At 38.8% G+C, this 18,336-nt stretch overlaps 1 protein-coding gene across 4 annotated transcripts in view; it reads left to right on the forward strand.

Moving 5' to 3' along the window:
* Positions 1 to 18,306, forward strand: part of SLK (STE20 like kinase) — a 47,478-nt gene extending 29,172 nt beyond the window's left edge. The window contains exons 9-19 of one of the 4 annotated variants that reach the window (XM_069019953.1): positions 1,288 to 2,670; positions 3,956 to 4,086; positions 4,354 to 4,477; positions 4,746 to 4,925; positions 6,940 to 7,032; positions 10,084 to 10,213; positions 10,462 to 10,586; positions 11,507 to 11,695; positions 12,118 to 12,243; positions 13,772 to 13,885; positions 14,380 to 18,306. In XM_069019953.1, coding sequence (XP_068876054.1) covers positions 1,288 to 2,670; positions 3,956 to 4,086; positions 4,354 to 4,477; positions 4,746 to 4,925; positions 6,940 to 7,032; positions 10,084 to 10,213; positions 10,462 to 10,586; positions 11,507 to 11,695; positions 12,118 to 12,243; positions 13,772 to 13,885; positions 14,380 to 14,526 — 2,742 coding nt within the window. In that variant the 3' untranslated portion in view covers positions 14,527 to 18,306. Of the gene's footprint in view, positions 1 to 1,287; positions 2,671 to 3,955; positions 4,087 to 4,353; positions 4,478 to 4,745; positions 4,926 to 6,939; positions 7,033 to 8,121; positions 8,194 to 10,083; positions 10,214 to 10,461; positions 10,587 to 11,506; positions 11,696 to 12,117; positions 12,244 to 13,771; positions 13,886 to 14,379 lie in introns of all 4 variants that reach the window. The other 3 variants (XM_069019955.1, XM_069019954.1, XM_069019956.1) reach the window with 3 other exon arrangements.
* The last annotated feature ends 30 nt before the right edge of the window (positions 18,307 to 18,336 follow it).

Consider the following 18,336-nt stretch of genomic DNA (forward strand, 5'->3'; position numbering starts at 1 on the left):
GTCCAGGGATGGGGTGCAGGTTGCAGAGTGCTCAGACTGTGTGCTCCCTTGTGCCATCCAGAGCAGCTGTTCCCTGCACTGCTGGAGAAGCCAAGTGCTCGAGCAGGAGCAGGTGCCTCCATTCCCTCCTGTCCCATCAGCACGCTCCTCACGTCCCCTGGCCTTCTTACCGTGTTCCCAGTGCACCCCGCAGTCTCCAAACGTGCATTCCCACCAGCTCCCCTCCTGTGGATCATCCACCACTTCCTTCCACTGAGGAGCTGCTAAGCCATTGATCCCAGGAGGGTTGGAGTGAAGTCCACCCTGGGACACAATCAAGTATCCCCCAAGCAGCATTGTAGGAAAGTTTGAGGTACAGGCCTTCACATTATTTACTTGGGGTAGTTTTAAATGCTCCTGGGAGATCAACACTAAACTTCTAGAACAATTACATGAAGAAATATTTTAAATGCAATTTTGACTCAAAAGGAATTGTTTTCTGTATGCTTGGGAAGTCCTTAAGGTAGGAAATGCACGATCAAACCTGTGCTTGCTGCAACAGCAGCAGGATGTTCCCCATGGCAAATCAGAAGCCTGATCTGCAAATTACAGGGTTCTAACAGTAAATGCAGACAGATATCACAATCACTTTGAAGAGTGCCAGGGCAATTGTGGTTAAAAATGATGCTTTATTACTATATTCTTTTGGATGTCTCTATGGAATCTGATAACATTCATTCATATTCTGGCAGCGGCAGTTTCTGCAATGAGGTAACTGTTTCTGTTCTAGTTCTGTACTGCCAGTTAATCAGATCTGCTGGAGGTTTTCACCATTTTAATCAGGTTTCAATGTGATTAAAACCAGATAAAAAGTTTTCAGGCATTTTTAGCAAAAAAACCACAAAGTGAAGCAGAAGAAGGTCTTAATATTGCATTTTATCAGTGCTACACTAACTAAAGCTACAGTTTCTTCCTTGCCCAGGTGGCACAAAATTGTCTTTCAAATCCAGCTGCAGCTGGGGCTGTTGAGGAGCTGAACTGATTAAAAAAAAAAGGAATGTGAAAAGAAAAAGACCCTTGAAGAGTAGCTGATGGCCATGATCCCTTTTCCTTGATCACAGTGAAACTTTTCTGTTCAGAGCCTGTCTGCAGTTGTTCTGTGATAGTCCAAGGGAAGGACTCTGAGATTATCAAATTCACATAACTGCATGTGAATACAATTTTGATCTCTGTTCAAGTATTCTTCCATAAAACTGCTTTGATTAAGTTACAAAATTATTAAATGTTTTTCTTGCTTTAATTTTTTAGCAGTTACCTGCAGAGAAACGTGCATCCTCCGACCTTAGTATTGCCAGCTCTGAAGAGGATAAACTTTCACAGAATGCCTCTGTCCTGGAATCTCTCTCAGAGAAAACAGAAAATAATGCCATTGAGGACAAAACAACTGGAGATGAATCTGAGGACATTAAACTTAGGAAAATGGCTGATAACATACGCGATACTCCCGTTAGCGATGTGAAAGTGCAGAACGGTTCTGTGCCAACTGGTGAAGATGAGCAAGGCAAAATGGTGCCAGCAGAAAAGAATACAGAAAGCCTGGAAAAAATGCATGAGGATACAGAACCCCAGAAAGGAGGTAAAGAACTTGATGTGGAAATAAAGAATGAACCTAACTTAAAAATAGAGAAAGAAAATTCTGTGGCAAATGAACAGATAGAAGATGATGAACTGAAAGTAGTACCTATAACTGAAAATAAGGTAGAAACTGAAGAAGGCATTTCTGAGGAAACTGGTGAAAAAGAAGAGGAGAAGAGAACAGACCTCTTGGACAGTGAGGAAGAAAAGGTCCCTGCAGAAAATAGAGATACAGAGCAAAAGGAAGATAAAGGGGAAGCACAGAAAGAGGCAGTAATAGACACCACTACAGAAACTCAGCTTCATGCTACAGTTAAAGTGTCTGATGAAGAAAAGGAACTAATAAAGCATGGAATTGACAACATAAAGGAGGTAGGTGCTGTTGCTGAAACACCCATCAGTGATGGGGATAAAATACCTGAGCTGGAGGATAAGCCAGTGGAAAGTCAGGCTAAGCAGGTCCATGAGATAATCAGCTCTGAAGAAACTCTATCAGAAAGCCAAGATAAAGTGATGGAAGTAGATGCGAAACTGACAGAAAGTGAAAATGAGGATATCAGTGATATAAACAGCACAGAGGAAACAAAGATCAAAGACTCTGGAAAAGACATCGTAGACCAGAAGGCATTACAGAACAAACCTGAGGATATTTCTGATAAACTGGTGGATAAACTGACTGGTATGGACCAAAATTCAGGAGAGCACAGACCTGAGAATATGCAGGAAAACAACATCCAGGCAGACAAAGAACATCCAGAAGTTACCTCTGATGAAATAATGAAGAATAAGCTTCAAGATGCTGTCAGTGAACAAGCTGATGACTCTGAAGTCACTCCAGTCCCCAGTATTAGTATTAGCACTGAAGAAAATGAGAAGGTCAAAACAGATAATCAAGGCAATACTGAGACTTTACAGCAACTGGATTCGGAGAATTTGAAGGAAAATGATGCAGACTCAGGCACTGGTTCTACAGCTGATAACAGCAGCATTGATTTGAACTTGTCCATTTCTAGTTTCCTTAGTAAAAACAAAGAGACAGGATCAATATCTTTACAGGTAAGCGTAAGCATATATTTTTTAATATGGAATCTCATGTGAGTATAACCCTGAAATTATCTCCAAGTGTTACCTTTGCTACAAAGAAAAGTACTGAGTGAGAAACCAGTAAGGCACATATATACAAAGCTTTGTAGAAACCAAATTATTCTAAATTGCACAGTACAACAATGTCTGGATTTTGTGCAGTTATGCTAATTAGTTTCTACTGTATTGCATAATTGTATAACCTATAACAGGAGGTGTAACAATATTAAACATGAAGATTTGTGAATGGTTGTAGCTCAGAGCTGATACTCAAGAAGACCAGCTATATGCACAGAATTCCTGTTTAATGGGAAAAATCTCTTGGAACATCTAATCTTATAGTCAATTCCTGTCACTTCTGTCTTTTGTCCCTCTGTTTGGATTTGGGAGACCCAAGGCAGACATTCTGCTGGATTTGTTTATTCCAGTCAGTGTTCTCCTGTGGTTGTACTGTGTCCATGCAGTTATGTCACTATGAATGAGCTTACTCAGAGGAAGCAAATTCCAGACTATGAACTTTATTTGTAATCTTTGTATTAATATGAATATAGCCATGTTAGGGTAGTAATGGTGTAATGTGGGCTTGAATGGAGGGAAAGCAAACCTAGAAAGACAACCAAACAAAAAATCATAGGTTGGCATAGCTGTGCTAAACATGAGGGTGTTTGCAGTTGCCCTGACACAATGGAGATGATGCAGTTTCAGCTGGGATCCCTCTCTTCTTGTAATGAAACAACAGCAGCTCTGACAACTGAGACTTCCCCGCTTGTCAGCAAGATCATTATATGATTTTTGGCTAATATATATCAATAAAAAAATTAAACTCACTTGTTTATGTCCAAAGCAGAAGGAAATAGGTGAGTAAATTGTTATCCTATTTCAGAACTGGTTTTCGGAATTAAATACCTTGGTGACTGGGGAAATCATGGTCAAAAGCAAACAGTAAATGAAGCTGTCTTCAGCTCTTGAAAATAAAACTGCATCAGTTCTGTTCAGAGTTTACCTAGCCTATTTTTTTTCTTCTGGTACTTTGGACAACCAATAATTGCAGTTTTTCTTTCCTTACTAGAAAGTTTCAGTTTATTGGAATTTTTCAAATTCTCACTTGATTAGTGAGGCAACTAATAAGTGAGAAGGACTCTTGATTACTATACAGTAGACATTCACAGAAATATTTGATATAACTTAATATGAAGAAAAAGGGGAAAAATAATATAACTTAAATGATTACATAATAGCTTACCAATGCTTAATTTAGGAAACTAGAAGGCAGAAGAAAACATTAAAGAAAACTCGGAAGTTTGTTGTTGATGGAGTAGAAGTGAGTGTAACCACATCAAAAATAGTTACTGAAAATGACTCAAAAAGTGAAGAAATGCGATTTCTACGGTAAGTGTTTCTAAAAGTAAAATTTTCAAGAGGTTAGCAGCTGATTTGTTTTTCTTTGAATAAAAGAAGGGGGCTAATGATCTTATTTCAGTTATATTTGGGGATTAATCACTTTTAGTAGAAGGGAATGTGAAGTGTTTCTTATTAAGACAAACAGTTCAAAACTAGTTTTACTGGGCCAAAGCTGTCAATGGTCCTTTTTGTCTTTTGTCATTTTCCACTTCTTTTGTTTCCTCATCAGTATTAAGTGTTCTTTGTCCTTATTAGACGTCAAGAGCTCAGAGAGCTGAGGCTTCTTCAGAAAGAGGAGCAGAGAGCCCAACAGCAGCTCAGCAATAAGCTTCTGCAGCAGCGAGAGCAGATGTACAGACGTTTTGAACAGGAAATGACAGTGAGTTTCTGCATTTTGGTGCTCTTAACATACATCTTGATGGAATAGGCAGAGTAGTGCTAACAGCAATCAGGTGTTCCCTGCCATGATGGCTCTAGCTTAGCCTTCATTCTTAAATGAAAGGCAATATTTTCCATTGTGGGGTGCCCAGCTTTTGCAGGTGCTTGCCTGCCACACCAGTCCATCACGGCCATTCCTTGCTGTTCTACAGCACTTCACTTAACAGGACTTAGCTTTCTATAAAAAAGGTGCCAAATTATTTTCACAGAGTAAAAAGCGACAGTATGATCAAGAGATAGAGAACCTGGAAAAGCAGCAGAAGCAGACAATCGAGCGCCTGGAGCAGGAGCACACCAATCGCTTACGGGATGAAGCAAAGCGCATCAAGGCTGAGCAGGAGAAGGAGTTGTCCAAATTCCAGAATGTGCTGAAAAACAAAAAAAAAGAGGTAAGAGACAATGATAATATAGAAAATAACAAGTAAGGGCTTAGCAAACAGTTGAGATTAGGTCTCCCAGAAGCCTTGTCAAGCCCACGCTGTACTGAGGTTTGGAAGTGTCACTACCAGTCAGAATTGTTTCATTTGTTTGACTGCCTAATGTGATAGACAACCAACTGACAGGAAGCTTGAGGTATTGACTTAATCTAGAAAACATCATCAAGTTAGAAGATTTTATTTTTCACAGAATATTTAATAAAATATTTTCTCTCAAATACTAAATCAAGAAAAAGTATTTTCATAAAGATTATGAAAAATATTTCATATTTCTACTTTAAAAAAACCCAGCTATAGTTTCTTAGTAAATCTCAAATAAGAATTTTGAAGACAATAATATGGTCTTGATTTCTACTGTGAAACACTTTAATTTCAGATATGTTTTGTTTTTGTTAATTTGTTAGATTTCTTTATTGAGTGTGTGCTGTAATTGTTTAGAATTTCTTTCTATGAAGTGACAGCAGTAATATGGATTTGGTTTGTTAGCTCAAAAAGGAAAGTCAGGAGAGAGAAGTCTGGATAACCTAAAATATTTTACAGTTAGTTTCATAAATGTCATACAGTTAAGGCAAAATGAATGACACTGACAACTTGTACAATTAATTTACTTGTATTGGATTAAGAAAAGGTGATATGTTTCCATATGGATTTTGCATCTTAAAAGCTGTTTATTTCATTTTTGGTTCAACTGCGTAGTGCCCATTTGTATATAAATGGCTCTAGTGTTTACTCTAATAGTTATTAGACTCAGAGATTTCTTTAGACAGCTGAACTGTCCATGCTTTTGCATAGAATGATGCCGTAGCACAAAAGTGCATTAAAAATGAGTTGTATTCAGTTTGAACAGTATGCTCATATGTAAATAACAATTTTTCTTCTTTTGCGGTACCTCTTGCATTTTGAGTCTCTCTCTGTTCACTGGTGATTGGGTTCTATGTGGGAAATGGGAAGAATTTTATGTATTGCTCTGAGCTAAAAGCAGTTCTTTCATGGACACAGGAATAGCATGTGGTGATTTGGACTCTGTTTTCTGATGATGCTTCCACTATTAAACAAACAGGCATTTGTCTCTGGGTGCATAGTTTTGTGTTTAAAGCTTAAAAAGGCGATGTACAGTTTGAAGGAAAATGCAGGTGCTGCTCTAAAACTATCCATGTTATATTGGAGTGTACAATGCTACATTTTTGTAATTCTAAAAAACAAAACTCATCAGCAAATTAACAGATTAATAGTCAGTTGATTTAGCCAGGTTATATTTAGAATCTTTCTGCTAATCTAGTCTAATTCACCGTGTACTGAAACACGTTCCATCCCAGCATACGTGTCATGAAAAGTTTCTTGAAAACATTCTTATTCATTGGTGGGTTTTGCTTTAAATTCTTCAGAACCACTTACAACCAAATAATGTTTTGTTTGCTTGTATGATTATTTTAAAGACATAAGCTGTGTAGGTGTCATTTATAGTCAGAGGCACTAATAAAGGCATCTTGTTAATTCACATTAGAGACAGTGTCAGAAATAGCTGGTTTTCAATGGAAGTTATTTTAAACTTCCAACCATTTTTCACAGCTTTATGTGTGGTAACATACTCTGTAGTCCTCTTGCTGTAATGATTCAAGAAAATACCACTTTTCCAGGTGGTGGTTTTCTTAACTATTGACTCTCCTGGCGGCTGCATGGAAGCACAAGCTAGGCACTGCCATTTCTGAGAGCACTGGGCAGCATTTGCATGCAAAAAACGCTGGCACATCCCTCCTCTCTGCACTGCTGGCTTGCATAAAGCACCTATTGTTCCTTCTCTTTTCATTAAGCTCTTTTCACTAAACTAACATCCCTGCCACTGAAGTAATGCATGCTTCCCAGTACCTCTAGTGCTTGACCTGCATGTCCCTATGTTCACAGTAATGCTTGCTGTGGAGACAAAGTGTTCTTTTTGCCACCTTCTGCATGCTTATATACACTGTAGGTTTTATGTGAAGTGGAGAAAGCACCAAAAGAGCTGAGAAAAGAGCTCATGAAACGCAAGAAAGAGGAGCTTGCACAAAGCCAGCATGCTCAGGTAACAACGGCAGCTTCAAGCTACTAAAATACAAAAGGCAGCAGTATTCACACAGCTTGATGATTTTCACTTCTTGTTGTTGTTGAGTGAATATGGAACTTAACTCAAACTAACCCTACGAACTGCTCTCTTTCTTCAAGTACTCCCATGTCACATCATAGACTTAACTGGGTAGAAATGTAGGAGCAGCGGCTGCCAGGTTTGTACTGTCAAGTGTAGTATTTTGTGTGCTCTACTGACAAAGAAAGGTATTTTTCAACAGCAGGTTTATTTACAGTGCTTTTACAAGTGGTAAGTACTCCACGGGTCCTTCAAATTTTAAAGGTTATAGTCAGGAGGAAGTTTTGAACTACACAAGTGCAGAGGAGGAAAAATGTATATAATATGTAAGTGTGAGACATCCTGTTTATAGGAGTAGAACAGATTAGGTAAAATGTTACTTAAATGTCAAAGTGTAGGTGTATGGAAACTTTACAAAACATCGTCTGTGATTTCATGCCTTCAGACTTGCTGCTTTTCTATGACCCAGCTAGAAAGAGGGCTAGTATTTTAGAAAAATGTTGGCTTTGTGATGGCCACAGCTTATACAGAGTGAGTTTGAACTACAGCAGAGCAGGTTTGGATTGAGTAACTTAAAGATTAAATGTTTATGTGAGTGACCTAGTAGAAAATAATAGCAACTTTATTCGATTATGTGTTTAATTTAAAGTGATAGAAAGTGATTGAGTTGCAGCACTTTCCTCATACCAAAGATACCTGTCTCTAAACTTTTTAAGGAAACAAAAATCTAATTTTTCATAGTGTTTGTAGTGACATGGTTAATTTCCTTTGCTGGTTTCAATTTATTGAAGAGAGGTGAAAGAAAATTTTAAGTGTGAAATATCCTTACTTGGAATGATTAGTACTAAACAAGGTACAGCTGTTGAGTTTTAGAATATCTAGAACTTCCATCAGCATCTACTTGTGTGATTAGCCTTGACATTTAAAACGTTTATTACTAAAGTACAACAGATCTCATTTCTTCTTTTTTTTTAAGAATAGAAATACCTTTCACTACATTATGACACAGAATTACATTGTGTCCCACAGGGTGTTGCTCAGGTTATGATTCAGTCATTTCAGTTGTCTTCATGTACACTTTTCAACGCACAAATGCAGGATGTAAGTCTTAAAATGCAACACAATGAAAGTTTATTTTCCTAATTTTCTGGATGTGTGTTTTCTCTTCTCCTTCTGCTCATATGTGCTGATCAATGTCACTGCTGTCTCCAAACTGGTTAGCAGCAATTTAGGTAATTGTGCACTATCCATAGTCAAAAGATCCAAAAGACAGTAGTTATTCAGTCTGAGTAAGACACTGAGGGTTCACACATACAACATGATATTTGTTCAGCACATGTGAGAAACATTGTGTGACTTGTATGCTGTGTGTGCAGTGAAACCATGTATTTCAAAGATGTTTGAATTTATTTTAAGATATTTATTGGGCATAACCAAGTGGTACTTTGAAAAAGGTTGACTGCGTTGCACTGTCTGCCTTTTAACCACCCAACACTTTCTTTAGTAAAGTTGGTGACATTCATTTTATGTGTGATACTTGAGCAGATGTGGGAAGTGGAAAGGCCAGTGTGTTTCCTGAGATTGCCTGGTTTATCTTACAGTGCTAGCAGGTATTAAACTTCAGAAGTTACTCTGCAGAGAAAGCAGCAATGATATTTAAATGCTTAAATGTGTAAAGCTCAAGCACAATCACTTTTTGACCATGACTACACTAGAACAGCTTTCTCCCACTCCCTCCAAATCAAAAATCTCCCAGCAAATTAAACACTGTCTCAATTATGTCTACACCTGCAGAATAATAAATTTGTAGTAGTCTTTTTACGCTTTTCATCTATAAATGGAAAAAACTGTATTTTTTGTCAGTCCATAAATTTGATTAGGTGTGTCTAACTTAATTTACAGACATCACCTTCCAGTTTTTTGTACCTTCAGGGCTGTCACTATTGGCTTACTTCACCTTTGGTTTTGTGTTACCTGTCTCAGTGTAACTCTGCTGTCCATTAAGAGACATGAAAGCCTCATCTATTAATAACTTTCTGTGACGATGAAAACCAGGATTCTTCTGGTCATAATAAAAAGTACTTTAAACAAACATTTAATTCCATTTGTTACTTAGAAGAGCAGGTGCTTCAGCAGCCCACCTTGGCTCTGACAACCATGCCATTGTCCTTTCTTTTGACCTTGATATTGTGATGGAAGCATCTGATTCAATTTCTTATTCTTAAGGAGGGTGTGTATGTGTGCATGCTTGCATGCTCATAGCTGTGGTTTTTAATTAGCTGCAAAGAAGAAAGGCAGCAGTAGGTCTCGGGGCACGGGAGGGAGACTCTTACTGCTGCCTGCTTTCATGATGGGATGCAACAGTGATACACCTGGATAATGGGAAGATGCAGGTGATAAATCCCTTTGTGAAGAGCCAGCTCAGCTCAGGTGTGACCAGGTCATGGCCCTGCAGAACCATGGGGGGGGTCTGCACAGGGGTCCTGCAGAACTCCCAGCCTCAACAGCCCTGCCCTAAGGACAAGATAAACCACACAGATCTGAAACCCAACTGTGTAAATATATAGGCTTTAACTAACCACCCAAAGCAGAATAACCATACAAAATAACCTTTATTTTCTTACCTATATGAATAATTAACCCTTGATAGAATGAAACCATCTTTAGATTGAGTATTGTCTTTGCTAGCTCTGAACCTGCAACTTGTTCTGAGGAGAGACAAGAGATGGAATGAGTTGCAGATGGCTGGCTAGTTTATTGCCTTTGGTCTTATTTCTGAAGGTATTATTTAAACATGAATATGCTCTTACCTACTCTGTACATAGAAAATACAAAAGATGGCTAATTTGATAGCCAAGGCATGCTAGCTCAAACTTTTCATAGGTGTATTTGTTTGCATATATAGCTAATACTGAGAGAACTGGGGGTTTCATTAACATGTGATGTGGCTAGGAGAACCCAATTTAATTGACTTCTATTGGTTTTTACCAGGAGCAGGAGTTTGTGCAGAAGCAGCAACAAGAACTGGATGCATCTTTGAAGAAAATAATTCAGCAGCAGAAGACAGAACTGGCCACTATTGAACGAGATTGCCTCAACAACAAACAGCAGCTCATGAGAGGTATCCAGCACCAGGCTCTCTCTCCTCTCTTTGGAACAGGCACTGGTGTTCTAGTAAAACAATGGCCTGTCTTCACTTTATGAAGTCAAAAACCTTCATGACTGATCTAGAACTGTAATAAAAACATTTGCTATGAAACAGCACTGTTTTTAGTATGCACTTGTAGGCCACTTCTGAATGTACACCAGGAGGTTGGGAAGTATAGGATGGGATTGCTGTTCCTGAACCAACCTTCCTCTTTTTTCCAGCTCGTGAAGCTGCATTCTGGGAGCTGGAGGAGCGGCACCTACAGGAGAAACACCAGCTCCTCAAGCAGCAGCTCAAGGATCAGTACTTCATGCAGAGGCACCAGCTGCTTAAGAGGCATGAAAAAGTTAGTGTTGACTTTGACACTTTCTCTTGTGTATTGCAATATGCTTTTTTTTTATTAAGTAGTCCTAGGATCTCTCCTGGTGCTGTTTGTTTGCACAAGCCCACACAAGTATTTTGAAGCTGTCATGTGTTCTGTTGAAATTAAAAAAATCTTACTCATCTTCCTTGAATACCTTAGTAGTATATAGAAGTATAAATGGTATTTTTCCCTTTTGATTCTTTAAAAAAACCCACTATCCAGGCACAACATCAATCTCTTACTATAAAAATACCAAATTCTGCTTATCTACCAAAACCAATTTTGATTTGTGTTTAAACAAATCTGCTCAGAAGTAAATCATCCTGGAATTAAATGAGCAGAATGAACTGGATTCGCTTCTGGGCAAGTAGCTGCCAACTGTCTCTCTATAGCTAAATCCTTATTTTCCACAAGGCATTTTGGTTTTTATAGAATGCATGAAAGCAAATTGTTCAATAGGGAGGTGTTTGAAGATCTCCTTGGTGATCAGAGCATGAGCAGCCTCCACTGAAGGCATGTTCTGTCCACTGGTTTATCATGTGGGCTGTTGCTTTCCTCAGCTTTTGTAGCAAACTGCCTCTCCACAGCTGCAGCCCTGGAGTTCAGTTACACAAAAGGGAGTTTCTCCATTTGAATAACAGGCTTTGCAAAAGTCAGTGCAAGAGTTGAGTAAAAGCTGTTAAAATATATGTGTATTTACATTTATTATGGAATTCTCTCAGTGTTGGGCCTGATCCTGAGCTCTCTGGAAGAAGCCCCTCCTCCCCACTGTTATTCCTGAGGCTGGGAATGGTTTCTGCTGGGAGGCACTGACTCACACGGGGGACTTATTAATGAAAAGAGATGCACATTGTGTAAGATCATAGTTACTGTGTAGTATTTCCATGTGGTTAACATTTCAGGAAACAGAACAAATGCAGAGGTATAATCAACGCCTTATAGAGGAGTTAAAGAACAAGCAAACTCAGGAAAGAGCCAGACTGCCTAAAATCCAGCGAAGTGAAGCAAAGACTCGGATGGCCATGTTTAAGAAAAGTTTAAGGATCAATTCATTAGCCTCTCCAGACCAAGATCGTGAGAAAATTAAGCAGGTAATTAATAAATTAATATTTAGTTTTAATAATGTAAATGCTAAATGTGATGTAAATGTGAGGATGGACTAGAGGGCATTCTCACAAGTTCTCAGTTCTCCTATAGCTGTATAACACCAGCCTTGACTGATGCTTGCAGCAGCACTGCTGTGTCACAGCTTCAGAGGGAGGTAATTTCAGGAGTCTGAAAGTGAAATGTGCTGCATTTTAAGGAAAAATCATAGTGCAGACAGAGAAAGGGAATTAAAACTGTAGGTCACTCCCTTTGAAGGAATTTTAAAAAGAAAAAATACAGAAAATGATCACTTAAATCTTCCAGAACCGTTCTCAGTATGTGTTCATTCTATTAGATGCAGTTCTTTGACTCATGCAGACTGTTTTATTCAGAGGCACAATATAAATAATTTTATTTTTTATTTTAGTTTGCTGTTCAAGAAGAAAAGAGGCAGAAGAATGAGAGACTGGCTCAGCATCAGAAACATGAAAACCAAATGCGGGACCTTCAGTTGCAATGTGAAGCAAACATCAGGGAACTGCATCAGTTACAGGTTAAAAAGAGATGATATTAAATAACCATTCAGTGATAAGACTTAGGTTAATAATGGATGCAGGCAAAGCAGAAACACCTTTTCCTTAATTTTTACTGTGTAGTTTTTTCAACTTTATTTTCAAAGGCCTGAAGTACACTGCTTAGCCAGATTCATATGCTTCCATCAATTAATGAGGAGTCATTTTATATGCAAGAAGAGCATGAACCAGAAGCAGATGATCACTTCTGGAATATCTGTCAAGTTCCCAGGGCTATTTTCTGTAGGCAGCATTTCCTTTTAACCTGATTTTGCTGGAATGTCATTAATCAGAACAGAGGTAGGCAGCACCAGGCATTACCCACGAGAAGTTTGCAGCAATAGAGGAATGAGGAGGTTTTTACAAAGTGCTGCCACTTGCACGTGAGCTTCTGGAAGGTACTTGGAAGGAATTCTCTCCTTGTGATAAGGAGCTCTGATTTGTCTCTTTTGGTATGTGTTTTGTAGAAGTTTCTGCTGGATACCAGAGGCTGGATCTCCTTTTCTGTTAAATCAGCTTTTCCCAGTTTCAGGGGCACAAGGCAGTTTTAAAGCATTAAATGATCACCTGCTGATAACCTTTGCTTAGAGAAACTCTGCAATGACCAATGAAGCTCATTCTACTCTATTCACTTTCTTACATCCTGCAGAAACAGTCCCTGGCTGTGCCACTAATATGCCCCAGTAAATCCCCAAATACCATGGGAGCCTTGCGAGAGTTTCAGCTCAAGTAAAATTGAGCAGATTAGGGCTGCTCTGAGCTTCACAAGGAAAACTGGCCCCTTGCTGCACTCAGGTCTAGCCAAGTGCTTGTTGTTTTTGTTGCTGTGGTTCTGTACTCTGCATCAGACCCATTTGGGACTAGAACCCTAGAAACACAACCATTGCCAACTGCTCTTAAAAATGCACAGAGATTGAAGCCAAATAATTAATTTTTTTCTTGCCATGCTTCAAAAGTCCTCTGAAAGTGAGGCAGATGCTTGGGTACCTTAATGAGAGGAATGTGAACCTGAGGTGTGGTTTGATCCTTTTTATAGGGCAATTCTAGGCTGCTTCTGCAACCATGTTTGTCTCTTTAAGCTCCATTTGTTTGTCTCAGCTCTTGGCACCAAGAGTTGAAATATTTCCAAAAAACAGCTTCCTTTTAAATGTAATTGACTTTAATAAATTATACAGGCTGTCTTTAAAAAGCAAAGCAGAAATGCTGTGTGACCTTGAAAAGCATCATTAGGCAGTGAAACACAGTTTTGAGTAACACTCTCAGCAGCTGCCTTAATGATGCTCAGCAGTGTATTTGGATTTACGAGTGTTTCTTATCTCAGTTGGCTCCGATGGAAAGATCAGCTTTTGAAAACGCAGCCTCGTAGCATTACTTTTATCTTGTAATTATTCACGTCACTATTTACACAGAATAAGCTAATTAGAAAGAATTAGGACAACATATGTCACTGTACAAATGTTGAGTTGCCTAATCTGAATTAGTTTTACATAAGGATTATCTTGTTTTAAGAATGAAAAATGCCATCTACTGGTTGAGCATGAGACTCAGAAGCTAAAAGAGCTGGATGAAGAGCACAGCCAAGAACTGAAGGAATGGAGAGAGAAATTGAGACCAAGAAAAAAGGTAAATGGGAGCAGTTCATGAATCAGGAAATTATCAAGGGTTTGATCTAGCAAATACAGACAGTACAAAAGTATTGCAGAGGAGGAGAGTCCTGTACAAAGCTGTTGCAGTTCACTGTATAATAAAAGATGTTAAAAAATTGCAAAAACTGAGCAAAAGTCAGGTGCACCAGAACAGGCTGGGTGTTACCAGCCTCTTGCAGGGCTCCCACCTGCAACATGCGTGTGCAGGTTTGCATGGAAAACTTAGCTGGAGGCAAATCTGGGGTTAGGAATTTATTTCAGAAGCCAGTAGGTTACTACAAAAATTGAGTGATGTGTAGCAGATATATAGCTGGTGGTAGCGGGTTGGTCTTGGGGGGATTATCCTATTTTAAAAGGGAAAGTACTAGAGTTGCACACAGTTCAGAAATATATCAGACAAAATGTCTCCACAATAATGGGTTTCTTGTACTTTGTCTTGTTAATCCTGTGACAATCTGATTTTGGTTTTAGATGCTGGAAGAAGAATTTGCCAGAAAACTGCAGGAACAGGAAGTTTTCTTTAAAATGACTGGAGAATCCGAATGCCTTAATCCTTCAACACAAAGCCGGATTTCCAAATTCTACCCAATCCCCAGCCTTCACTCCACTGGGTCATAACTCTGGGAACTGCTGTAGGTTTTTTCATGTTTGGAATTCTCCCTCCTTGCGGTCTAACCCGACTTACCCACGGCGTACAAACATCAGGGACCTCGTGTGTCTTGATTTCGGTGGAGACAATCAGTGTCAGGAGCGGTTTCTTCACTCCCCTGAACAGAAGAAACGAACCAAGTGTTGGTGTACAATGGTATTGTTACGTCCTTCAGATGTTTCAAGACTAAGTGGGCTTTTTATCCCAGTTTCTAAAAGTACGTTACCTATGGTTTTGACTTTAAGCCTGAAATATTAATTATGCTCTTTCTCATCACAAAAAAATGGTTTCTCATCTGAACATTTAAGTGGTATAATATTAGTTCTGCTACTGTGTTTTTAAGCATCAGATTTCTCCACGAGAGAATTCCACAATTGAAACTGCCAAGAGAGGTTTAAAGTTTCATAATGTTGAGCAGTGTCTTCATGGCAAGGACTGAAACTAATTGCTAAGAACATGCCAGTAATCAGAAAAACAAACCCTTATATTTAAACACGATTGGCAAAAGCCTTTGCAACTTCTTTCAAAAGAAACATCTGGCGTACATTAAACTGAGCTGATCTCCATGACATGTTTTGTCCATTAGTTCCATAATGAAATGGGGTGCTAGTTTAATTAATACAGTGCCTGAAACACTTAGATATGCTGATCCTGGCAACGGGATACTGTTTTGTCATTTAAAAACACAAAACTCCTTAGCGTTGTTGTTACTGTACAAAACAAGATTTCTTGCTGCTACTGCCATTTTTGTTGTAAATCCTCACCCTAAAATATTTTGCACTAAAATATGTAAAGGTGAAAGAAATGCTAACTTTAAAATGCACAGTTTATTATTTTCCTTAGCTATTACATACAGGTGGTTAGTTCTACAAATTGAAAAACTGTAGAACGTATTTTTTAGAAAGCGGCGTGCAAAATGCACATGGTTTCTCTAACTGTACCTGGAATGGGTAGAGCCATTGTTCTGTTCTTACCAAAGCCTGTTCATTTAAACTCCATCGCAGAAGTGGAGGTGGATGGTCATATTTATAAATAACCATGGCTAAAGTCTGATTTCACTAGAAGTGTTAGATTCCATTTTCTTTTTTCTTTTAGTCATTTTATTTTAAGGAAAGATTTAAGTTAAATATATAGACAAACTCCTTTACGAAGCTGGGTGTTTTGCTTTTGTGTTGCCACCTACTAACATAGGCAGGTTTTATTTTTTGAGTTCACAGATGTACCATAAGTTATTTGCCTGACTGATCTGCAGTGGAAAATCTGAACTGTGTCTCCTATAGTGGGGTAGGGAAATACAGCTGTATTAGGTCATGTTTGCTGCACTCCTTTTGGTGGAGAGAGGTTGAGTCATATCAAGACAGTGGTATAAGCTGTACTTGGGTATGCTGGAGCTCCATTTGTAAAATAGTATTTGCTTTCTGTCTTTTGAGGCCTGACTTTCTCTGATCTCTTTGGGCATCAGCTGCACCCATTTTGTCTTGCTTGCTTGCATTGACTGTGTAACTGGTGCCCATTCCATGGTGTTCCTTTCATGGGAACAGTGTTGCTGCATGGCAATGCACTCAAAAATTAACATAGGACTTTCATCAGCTGTGTTGAAACCTTGGATGCTCAAATCCTTGGACGCTGAACCGATACCTTCTCAATGAAGACACTTAATTTACAGCACAGTAAAAAAAAATTGGAAAATGCATGTTTTAATTTAAATTTTGTAGCTTTTTGATATAGCATAATTACTTTAATAGCTATCCTTAATTTCTGGCATTTTATTATTATTATAAATGTGTATTGTGTACTGTTGTAAATTCACACTCCGTATCTCTAGAATGTTCTCTGTTGCTAAATGCAAAGTTTTATGAATTGTTTGTTCAGTAGGGAGAAAAAAGTCTTTGAAGACCTTTTGCTTTTTAAGCTCCACCTTCATAAATTGACTGTTACTAAGATAACATTAAATAATCTTCATCTCTATTTAACAGAATTTGTTTGCAATTTTGTATGAAGTAGGCTCAGTGCTTTACTTGGGGAGTAGGCAGGGCAGGCAGATTTCCTTTTCTGGATTATGTCTACATTCATCTCCATTAAATCTTCACAGGGAAATGTTAATAATTTTCTCCTTACATTTTTGGTAGTTTCAGTGATAAGTCGCTAATATATATTGGCATTCTGTTTACCTCTGTCTGAATCTCTTACATCTTTTATTTGAAGATTCTTTTCACACAGGCCCTGCAATCTGATCTCATTGTAAATTGCACAAATAACTGTAACTGAGCTCTGGGATGAAGGGAGGGATCGGATGTGGTGATGGAAGCCTTGCTCAGGTCTCCAGGTGGGGAGCCCTGTGAAGCAGTTGCAGCCTTGTGAACTGGGCTGAGAATTGATACTAAGCATGAAAATATGTTTTCTGGGTGATAACAAGAACTAGCATGGGTACTTACACATCTAGACTGATAAAATTGGGTTTAAGTGTTGCAGAACGTGAGAGAGGTGTTACAATATTGTATTAGTGTCAGAAAATTCAATTCAAATTAATTTAGTCTCACATAGGCCTAAAAGACATTTCCTGGGATGCGAAATCCAATCTTGATACTATCTCATGTCACCTCCCTCAAATGAATGTTAGCAGCTCCATCTCCAGGGTAGCGAGGTGTGTTTTCTGCAGCCAAAACAATGTACTTACTTACAAATTCTTACTATTTGGCAGATCTTATTGTCTCTGCATGCTCTTCCAAAGCTGACCACAAATCAGTATTTGCTCACCTTTGTGTTTACTACATTGTAAATTCTGTGCACAGGAAAGCGAGCAAAGGCAATAAATCCCTGGATTGGAGTGCTGTGTGTGGGTTGTCCTCCTGTGTTTACAGCTGATCCTCACAGAAAACCTGCCTGCAGGGCCCCAGCCTCATACCATGTGCTTCCTGAGGTCTGAAAGTGCATTTTGGCACTGCTTAAGGCATCCACGGAGATCTGGGGCTGTTTTTAGGAGATTCTGCAGCTCCCCTGAGTGGGGCTGACTGAGGAGGGGTTACCAACCCAGGGGAACATGGGCTGTGGGCAGCCCTTGATCTTCTGAAGTTCCAGGGGAACTTTGCTGCTTATTTTATGAAGAAGAAATACTTCAGCATTTTATCCTCTCTCATTCCCATAAAACAAATTTTTGTCCTCCAAGCACTCTGCTGTCTCTGGTGTATACACGAGAACTATATACCGCATGTAAAGATATGATACTGAAGTTGTTATGATTGACTATGTGGGTCCTGATTTATAAATGCTTACTGAAGGAAAACCTTTATTTGAATTGGCACTTGAATTCACATTCCCTGGTGGCAGGGCTGCACTGTCCTGACCAGCAGCATTCACTCAGAGTGATTTTTAACATCACATTAAAAACTTATGTTCAGTCTGAGCTGCATCCTTTTTTCCAGGTAATCTTTTAAGCTAATATCCTTCTAAAATTGCATTCATGGGTACTCAATATATAATCAGTCAGTTAAAGAAATTATTCTTCTGTCCCAGAGGACTTTTTCTTAAAAATTGGAAATGTAGCACCTTATTTAAGACAGAGCTAAGCAAAGCAGCAATGAAATTGCTTTTGTCACACCATGTCTTTCGTGAGAGCAGTATCACATAGGAAGTTTAAGTTGATTCTCCAACTGCCACAGTCTCTCCCTTGCAGGTATTTTGAGCTTGCTTTGGTATAGGAAAGATTCAAATAAGGTGTTTTAAATTCAGGCACTTGAGTCCACTTTTAGGCAGCCTGATTTTCAGAACTGCTGTGCAGC

Source organism: Aphelocoma coerulescens, chromosome 6 (genome assembly GCF_041296385.1).
Source record: "Aphelocoma coerulescens isolate FSJ_1873_10779 chromosome 6, UR_Acoe_1.0, whole genome shotgun sequence".
Classification (NCBI taxonomy): domain Eukaryota; kingdom Metazoa; phylum Chordata; class Aves; order Passeriformes; family Corvidae; genus Aphelocoma; species Aphelocoma coerulescens.